Source organism: Ipomoea nil, unplaced genomic scaffold, assembly GCF_001879475.1.
Source record: "Ipomoea nil cultivar Tokyo-kokei standard unplaced genomic scaffold, Asagao_1.1 scaffold0164, whole genome shotgun sequence".
In the NCBI taxonomy this organism is placed as follows: domain Eukaryota; kingdom Viridiplantae; phylum Streptophyta; class Magnoliopsida; order Solanales; family Convolvulaceae; genus Ipomoea; species Ipomoea nil.
The window spans coordinates 1,373,602-1,383,461 of NW_017616592.1; the positions used below are offsets into that span (position 1 = coordinate 1,373,602).

At 30.5% G+C, this 9,860-nt stretch overlaps 1 protein-coding gene across 1 annotated transcript; it reads right to left on the reverse strand.

Moving 5' to 3' along the window:
• Positions 1–4,490: 4,490 nt before the first annotated feature.
• LOC109175041 lies at positions 4,491–7,235 on the reverse strand. The gene is made up of 5 exons (XM_019324302.1): positions 6,787–7,235; positions 6,638–6,675; positions 5,666–5,936; positions 5,259–5,545; positions 4,491–5,148 (listed from the first exon to the last, which is right to left on the reverse strand). Exons 1-5 carry the CDS (start codon positions 7,153–7,155, stop codon positions 4,719–4,721), a joined length of 1,395 nt encoding a protein of 464 aa, XP_019179847.1. The 5' UTR covers positions 7,156–7,235; the 3' UTR covers positions 4,491–4,718.
• Between the last annotated feature and the right edge of the window lie 2,625 nt (positions 7,236–9,860).

Consider the following 9,860-nt stretch of genomic DNA (forward strand, 5'->3'; position numbering starts at 1 on the left):
ATAATAATAATAATAATAATAATAATATATAAATTTTATTATTTGTGATATCTAAAAATATTATACAATTGTTTTTAGACACAATATTTGATTTGAATAATAATTTATGTATATTCCATTGAAATGAAAATATTTCTCTCTTTTTTTTTTTGAGTTAATATGGATATATTTAGAAAATTTTACTTATTTTCTTAATTTTTATATCTAATCTAAAAACATAATAAGTGTGAAATAAAAGTTATACCCTTGACTTATGTCCGTTTTTTTCGTTAACACTACTGGAAATTATGGAATTTCTGACCACCTGAAAATGGTCTTAAATCAAGTTGATACCAAAAAGCGGTCGGAAATAGCAACAAAGGTTTTTCCGGATACCAAAAGTGGTCGGAACAAGGCTTTTGACTTGATTTAAGATCACTTTCAGGTGGTCGGAAATTTCATAATTTCCAGTAGTGTAAGTTTTTTTGTACATTATGTTATAAAGGTTGTACATTAAAATATTTTGGACAAACATACCCCTACCGTTATAACTTCCGTTATCTTTTTCACTATTATTACCATGCACATGCATCCACCATATATTTTCTTATCTTCTTCATTAATAATAATATATACACATTAAATATTTGAGTTATATGTTAATTATTACATAAATATAAATATCAAATTTATAAAAATGATTTACATTATTATTATTATTATTATTATTATTTAGAATAATTTAAATATCTAAAATCTAAATAAATTTAAAATTTTAATATAATGTATTAATATTGGGCACCTATTTTTTGCGCATTGCTTATAAAAAATACTAGTTTTTTTAATACATCGGAAAGAAAGGAAATAAAGAATAAAATGTAAGATAGCCACCCCAATGATTATGCCATCAAAGAACAATCCCCTTGATAGGGGGTTCAAAAAATTGAAACCCTAATTTGTTTTATGAAATGAAAATAAAGGGAATATGGATATGATTCAAGAATGAATTGAATAGAAAAAGAAATAGAATAAGAATGTTACTTTATTATTTGGTTGAATTTAATAATTATATAAAAAATTGTATTAAAATATTTGGTTGGTTAAGGAATAAAAAAAAAAAAAAAACAAGAAACATATATGGTTCTGTTTGGCAGAGCTTATTTATGAGCTTATAGCTTATTTTAGGCTACTAATAAGCTATAAGCTTTGTTTGATAATGTTTCTAAAATAAGCTCCTAACTAAAAATAAGAGCTTATTTTGGAACGCTACCTTAGGTAGCGTTTCAAAATAAGCTCCTAGCTTCCTAACTTTTTTTTTTCATCTTTATCCTTATTATTGTAAAGAAATGACATAATTTACCCTTCCCAATTAAAACATCTTTCTCTTCTCCTTTATCCGCAACTTTCACCGCAAATATTATTATTATTATTATTATTATTATTATTATTATTATTATTATTATTATTATTATTATTATTATTATTATTATTATTAGGGAAAATGGCACTTTTTCCCCCTGAGTTATATACTTATAGCGCTTTACCCACCTCAATTATTTAAGTGGCTGTTTTTCCCCCTAAAATGTTAAATGGACATATTTACCCTTAAAATAAATATTTTATTTATTTTTCTTCTCCAACAAATTATGACCATAATTTGGTTCAAACCAAATAAACACTATAGCAACCAAACCGAAATATTTTAATTACAATTTAGAATCGAAACTCGATATTTAGAGTTTATTAAAATCCCGGAACGGACGGTTCATGTTCCGAACTGAAAAAATAACATACATTTATTGTTGAATTTAGACTATTTTTAAAATAAAAATAAAAATTTTAAAATAAAAACGGTTCAAAATCGCGAATCGGGTCCGGAACCGCCGGTTCACAATTCAGGATCCAATTTTTTTTTATTCATAATTTTAATAAATTGAAATCCAAATATTGGGCTCTAGATCTGAATCATAACCGGAAACTTTTAATTCGATTGCTATAGTGTCCATTCAGTTCGAACCGAATCGTGGTCATCCCTACGTATACGCAATAATTTGTTGGAGAAGTAAAATAAATAAAATATTTATTTTAAGGGTATAAATGTCAATTTAATATATTAGGGGGAAAAACACCACTTTTAGAATAATTGAAGGGGCTAATGTGCTTACCTAAATAATTGAGGGGGGAAAAGTGCTACAAGTATATAACTCAGGGGGAAAAAGTGCCATTTTCCCTTATTATTATGAGATTCGCAACAATATTGCTACTTCATTATGAGATGGTAGATCATGATTATGCTAATAGTTTTATTTCAAAATGTTAATTTAAAAAAAAAAAACAAAATGTTAAATTTTAATATTTTTTTTTTTTGAATGCATGTTAAATTTTAATATGTAAACAAACTAATTTAAATGTTATGAAGATGTCCTTTTTAGTCTTTTTACATTTATCAACTTATCAAAAAGTTAATTTTACCAAACACTTTCAGTCATAATAGCTCTTCAGTTTTCAACTCCGAACTTATAGCTTTTCAGCTTTCAACTCCTAGGTTATAGCTTTTCAGCTAGGTTTGCCAAACAGAGCCATAATCAAATAACAAAAGATATATATATATATATATATATATATATATATATATATATATATATATATATATATATATATATATATATATATATATATATATATATTCTAGTAATTGTCTCGTGCGATGCACGAACTATTATTAATTTAACAATTAAATTTTTGACACCCTCTGAATTAGCAAAGAAAGTAATAATTGTGAAAACAGAAAAACGTACTTGAGTTCTTGAGCTCAAAATTAGTTTGATTAAAAATGTAAGTATAACTATACAATATAATATTTAATATTTTTAAAAGTTTAATTATGCTATTATTATGTTGATTTTAAAGTTTATTGTTACTTGTATTATTATTTGAATTTGAATTTTTTTAAAAGGAATTTGAATTTGAAATAACTACTTTAATTATATAACGTATTTAAATAAAATTTGTAAATAAAATAACAGGCAATATTTGTCAAAAATCTCCACCAAAAATTTATTCATTTGAAAAAGATTATTTATGTAAGAACCATATTTATTTTATATCTAATTTCTCCTCCATATATATGGAGTCAAATTAATTATAATTGAGGTTTAAATGAATATATACACAAATTATATTAAATATAAAACTTTACTAATAAATTTGAACACAATAAACTTTTTTTCCATACTTCATTATGCTTTAATATATATAGAGATAGAGATAGAGCTATAACAATAAAATATAATTTATAAAATATAATTAGGCATAATAACTTCAAAAAATATGTATAAATACATCCACCCACACAATTAATGCATTCATACTTGCTAATCTTGTTTCTATCAAAATGCATACACACTTTGGAGGGAAAATTTTGTGGCTAGATTCTGTTTAATTATGTATTATCGAGTCTCACCAGCGGCAATGTGGGAGCAACCTCTCAAAGTGAGGGGGGCTCCTTGTGCGCAGTGAGCACCGGTCTAGCCTCTGTGATTAATGTTCAGTTGAGTCACCATGATTTACAACCTCCCACCGCTCTGTTGGGCCGGGGTGTGGGGGCCCTAAAGAAAAAGAGTTTGGAAGAATGTATATATATAAAGAAAAGAATAGAGATAAAGATAAAGATATAAAGACAAATAAATAAATAAATAAATAAAATATATATATATATATATATATATATATATATATATATATATATATATATATATATATATATAGAGAGAGAGAGAGAGAGAGAGAGAGATACTTACACTATAATATAATATTTACAGTAAAAAATAATTTATTTTGTAATATATTTATTAAAATTTTATTTTAAAATGTTAAAAAAAAAAATACTAAAGGTGAACTTACTTACAAATTTTATATATGTTGTGTTTCATATCACTTCCATAATAAAGAATAGCTTTCAATAGTTTAGGTTATTTCCAAAAAATTTTGGATAACTCTATTAAGTCATCGAGTTTATCGGGCTACCCCATCGAATTTGGATTAAGATTGACATCCATAGACAAAAGTAAAGGATTGAATAGCCAATGCCAATTTAAAGAACCCCAAAATCGTCCTAGATGAAGCCAGCAGTGCCTTGGATGCATAATAAAAAAGAATTGTGCAAAATGCACTCAACAAGCTTATGAGTTTGACCAATAAAACCACCAATTGTTATACCATGCACTGGGGTTTGCACTAGGGTTCATATTGCATTGTGAATTCTGATACAAAAATTTTATATATTTAATTAACACATTTTGTACCTATCGACTGCAGATGCAAAATATGTTAACTATTGGGAGAAGAATGTGTTAACTATAAATACAAAATCTTAAAGTTATTTTTGGACCAGGGTCTACAATGCAAGGTAGACCCTAGTCCATGGTATAATTTGCCTAGAAACAACCACAGTAGTTGCTCACCACTTGACAACAATCTGAAATGCAAATCTCAATTTACAAATTTTTTCTACTCCTAAAGCTCTTTCCATCATTATAGGGTTGTGCTTGATAATACCAGGAATGCGTATTTAAATCCCCAATTATGGTATATTTATCTTTTAGATTATTGTCAATTGCAAATACTCCCTTACAACAAGGATCTTTAAGGAGAGCCAATCTGAAGAATTACAATCTGGAATCTGTACAAGTTCTGTTAACAATGCCTGCACCTTACATAAACCAACATCATCATCATTATTAATTGCTAACGTAATGGAAAATGTCGGAAGCAGCCTGTGTAATCCAATTAGCAGTAGTGCCAAAAAACAGCTCCCAGAACACCAGATCTAATGCAAGGAGTGATGAAAATATTAGCAGTGCTAGTGTTTGGTACCTGTTTAATGGCCACCCTAAGACTTCTGCCACTGTTTTCAAGAATGGAAGTGAACTGCTTGTTGTGTTGCTATTCCTGATGGACCAGGCTGTTATCCATTGTACCTGAGAGGGGGCGAGGTCAAACTCTTCGCGTAGTCGTCGACCCAAGTCTGGCATGTGGCCACCCCCGTATAGGATGGCTATCTTGTTGTGGCCCTCGTCGATTGCCCTCTGAAGTGCTTCAGTTGCAGCCCTGTTTCGCTCTCCGATTATAACGGATTTTGCCTCCACATCGGCTGTCACCTGCGTGAATCTACATGTGCAATACCAAGGCGTTACAACAATCTTCATTGTATATATAGAGATGTTTTACACTTTTACGGAGTTCTTTGTCTCTATCCACCTTTTCTTGAATACACTTACTCGGATGTTAGTCGTTTTGCAAGAAACACTTTCATCGCAGCGCCAAAATCAAGCCTTGACAGCGCTTCTATCTCTGGATATTCTGACGCCTGACTTCCTATATCTGCACAGACTCCTCCAATGATGACAAGTCCGATAAGAGGCATAGGTAGCACACGTGAAGCCCACAGAAGTTTGGATCTCCAAGGGCCAAGATCATCTGGCATTGATGCTGATTGCACAATGGCTTTGGTAGATCTAATCGTCATATCCCTCGCAAATGTGAAGAAGCTCTCACCTTTCTCAAGCTGAGAAGAGAGAAGTTCATGGAAAAGGTTAAGACTTAAGAACATTCAATCTTGAAAGTGCTATGAATTAAGCATATCAACATCCCTGGTGAAACCAAGCAGCCAGAACTTATGGAGTACCTGAAGTAACTTAAAGGTTTCAAAGTCGAGATCTGCATGGTACCAGTTCTCAGCCTGGTAGTCAAGACAATCTAATTGGAAATCAAGGGTAAGAAGTCTTGCCATCTGTCTCTGAATGCAACCAAGGATATTAAGACCCCTTGATTTTGAACTTTGAATATTCTTTTTGACAGCAAGATTTCTTCTGCTTTCTAAACTCTCCCTACTAGCTACCATTTCATAAAGAACACAATCATATGGTTCAAGTTCCCTCTGAAGGGTTGCAAAGTACCTGCAAATGAAACAATTAGTCGTACTGAAGTCGGTGATAACTTTACGTTTTCTATGCTGATAGTTGAGGATAAGCAACAGACAATCAAAATTTGAAGATCTTTCTACCTGAAAATGGAATTGAATCTCATTTATTAATTTTAATGCACTCTCAATAAAGCCCTTCACTCTTCAAACTATGGAAGTGATTCATCCAACTATCCAAACTTGAGAATACTCTAATTTCAATTGCTAACCAATGGATTTAAAGCTCATGGAGCCCTACCTCTTCAAATATATAGACCCTGTTTGGTAAATGGTTGTTAGCTGATTGTGTTAATTAGAGGGTATAACTAGTTGATAACATTAACTGTTGTAGAAAAGTGTTTGGTAAATTAGTTGTTAGCTGATAACTGTTTGGTATAATTTCTTTTCTAAAAAAGTCAATTGAAAATGCTTGGAGTAACTTTTTGAATTTTAACATTTTGGAGTTGCAAAAAGCTAATTAACCAAACACTTTAACTAAATCAAACAATTAATAGTGATAAAAAAAAAAGAAGCTATAATTGGCCTATAGGCGAATTTTTTACCAAACAGAGCCATAAACAATTTATATAACTATTCACAAATGTCAAGAATTCCAAACTTGTGGCAATTCAATCAAAATTTGATTTTCAAATCATTGTCAGTAAGGTTTTCTCAATCAAAGTGAGCAAAACTTACTCTTTATCAGCAATATGTATGGTGGACACCAAATCAACCTGAAAACATAAATAATTTCAACCGTCAGTAAGAAGCCAAGTTCCGATAACACCAAATATGCATATACTTAGCATCTAATTGATAAATGAATCTTCAATCTGTAAATTTACCCGAAGAAAGGGCTGAAGGATAGACCAAGGAAACCTCTTCCGGTAACTAACAACGGCTGTCTGCAGCTCGGCTCGCCGGTCATCGGAATTGGTACGCTGTCTGAACCTCATGAAGTCCGCAATCGAATTGTTCTGCAGAAACTGCTCCGCCGGTGCCGAGCCATTGGAATTATTACTATTTCCATCAATCGGCAGCTGCTGCTGCTGCTTGGATTGAACTTTGAGCTTGGAGAACCTAGGGCTGCGCCTGCAGAGGAAGAGAGTTCTCGGTGACGGTAGATAGGAAGTCGACGGCGAATCGGCGGCGGAATTGGACGGGAACAAAGACGGCAACGTTGATGAGAGTATGCAGAAGGAGCTCTGCACCATTGTTAAGTTCTGAGAGAAAGAGAGATATGGCGGTGAACGCCTGAACGGTATGGTGAAATTTTCTAGTCACGAACTTCTGGTGTATGCTATACATATATAAATATTTTGCATGATTTTTTTTTTTTTTTTTTCAAATTCCCTCTTATTTGTGAATGCTATTTTTTTATTTTTATAACTCCTCTTTACTTTTATTTTGGTTGCCAAAAATTTGTGTAAAATCCTTTTACGATCCTTATATGTAACATGAGAAGGTCAAGATAGAAATGTAATATTTATACTGAAAAATGTAATATTACTCTGAAAAATTTACATTTTTCTACCAATATATATACACTAACCGAAAATGAAATTTAATTTTTAAAAAATTAATTTCAACAAAGTTTGGTATGAAATTAAAAGATTTAATTATTTATACAAAAATAAATAAAATGAAAAGAAAGGGTTTTCAATTCTGAGAATATAAACCCAACACAAGAAATGAGAAGAAGAAGAAATTCAAGTCGTGTGTAACACACATTTTTCTTAAAATCAATTCGCTACATCTTGAGGGTGTTAGGAGCACTGTAGCGTCAGTCTCCCATAATAAAATGAATCACAGCTTAAAGTTTGAGTACTCAAACTAAAAATTCGGCGAACTAGAACAACATATGAGCACTTTAACTTTTTATTGGAAGTGTGGATAAAATTTTTCGAAAGAAAAAGGTTAAGAGAGAGAAAAAACAAAAAGTTTTGATAAAGGTAAAGAATTACTACTGAATTTTAAATGAATAAGGTCTCCAATTTCTTGTTAAAAGAGATTTAAAAAAAAAAAAAAATCAATGTCATATGATTTGGAATATGTTCATTGATGCCACTAGGGCATTAGTCGATCTAGCAAATGAGAAGTCTTATTTAAAATTTGTTTTTAACGGCATGCATGATGGAATTTGTTATGTTTGGGTCTGGAAGTGAGTTCATAAAGTCTAGGGTATAATTCAGCAAAATCAGTAAACATGTGTTATAAAATTAAAATAAAAATAAAAACGAAATATGTTTATTCCTTCTAAAAGGCTGAACCCCAACTCTAAGGGTTCCTACACCCCGGTCCGACAAAGCATATGGGAGGAAGTAAATCATAATAACTCAACTGAACATGAATCGGAATATGTTTATTGATGAGTTGATAAAATGTCAAATAATTCTTAGGACAGACAACAATGTAAATATAATTAGATGTATTGTAATTTTATTAGAGTGCATAATTATCTTAACTAAAAATTAATCCTTCATGTTCAACTTGGTGGGAGGGTCACTACAAGAGTTCAGGCCATTTCAACCTTCTACACTAAAAGAAATATTCTCAGTATATTCTTAGTTTCTTACATTAAATTTTTTCATCTCCACTCATTATACCAAATTTTATTTTTCTACTAAAATAATTTATTTTCTCATAAATTATGACTATGTTATTATCTTTAAATATTTTAATATAAAATATAATTATAATGCAAATATTATGTTAATTTTGTTTAAAGTAATTTTAGATTTGATCTGCTTTAATTTTGTTAAATTTATACTTGACGTAGTTTCATTTTTAATTATTCAATGTTCAATATTAGTCTTGTTTTAAACGTCTTGATGAGATCTTTTAAATGATGTAATTTATAGAGTAAAAGACATTTTTGGTCCTAGACTTATAGTGGCTTGAACAATTTTAGTCCTTTATAAAAAAATTTGCCATTTTATGGACAGAGTTATTGTGGCCAGGACATTTTTGGTCCTCTGTCTATATTTTTGTTAGATAACCGTCTGAGAGAGGGGTAATTACGTCAATTTAGGCTACCTCCTTCTATCTATTATATCTATGTGTGTTTTGTTTTCTTCTCGGTCATAATTCGAAGGAGTCGGAGAGTCCAAGTTGCAGTAAAGACATGGTTGTGGACAGAGCATTTCGTAGTGCAAAACTATAAATAAATGAGGGTCAGAGTAAAGGCATGGTCGTGGGACCAAAATCGTCCATCTCACAATAAAGAGATAGCCTAAATTGACGTAATTGTCCCTCTCTCATACGGTTATCTAACAGAAATATAGACGGAGGACCAAAAATGTCCTCGCCACAATAACTCTGTCCATAAAATGGCAAATTCTTTTATAAAGGACTAAAATTGTCCAAGTCACTATAAATCTAGGACCAAAAATGTCTTTTACTCTTATTTTTAATAATATAAAATTTATAAATAAAAACAAAGGATAATTTGAGAATAAATAAACAACACCAATTTGGTGTGAGATGAACAGTGCAGCGCTGCACTGTTCATCCCCCACCAAATATTTTGTGCAATGCCGTGCCCTTTGAAGTCCATTTGCGCTATTTTTTTTTTTTTTTTTTCGGCGTGCCCTTTTAAGATGGTCTAATATGTAAGTGACTGACTTAAGTTATGTTTAAAAGAGCGGTTGACAATGTCACAATTATACAATTCATTGTTCTAACTATTTTGATTATGTAATAAATTTTTAATTGAAAAGATTAATATTTGATGGAAATTATAAATCTTTATTTTTTCCGTTTTCTGAAAAGCAAAAAAGTTTTTTTTTTTTAAATGACATTTTTCTTTGCGGCCTTCACATAAAATTTTCAAGGATTTTACAAGCTGGTCCCCAATACCAATATTTGTTTAATTACATAATTGAATCTGAATTTATAGCTGCCTCAGTGGCTTGCACGC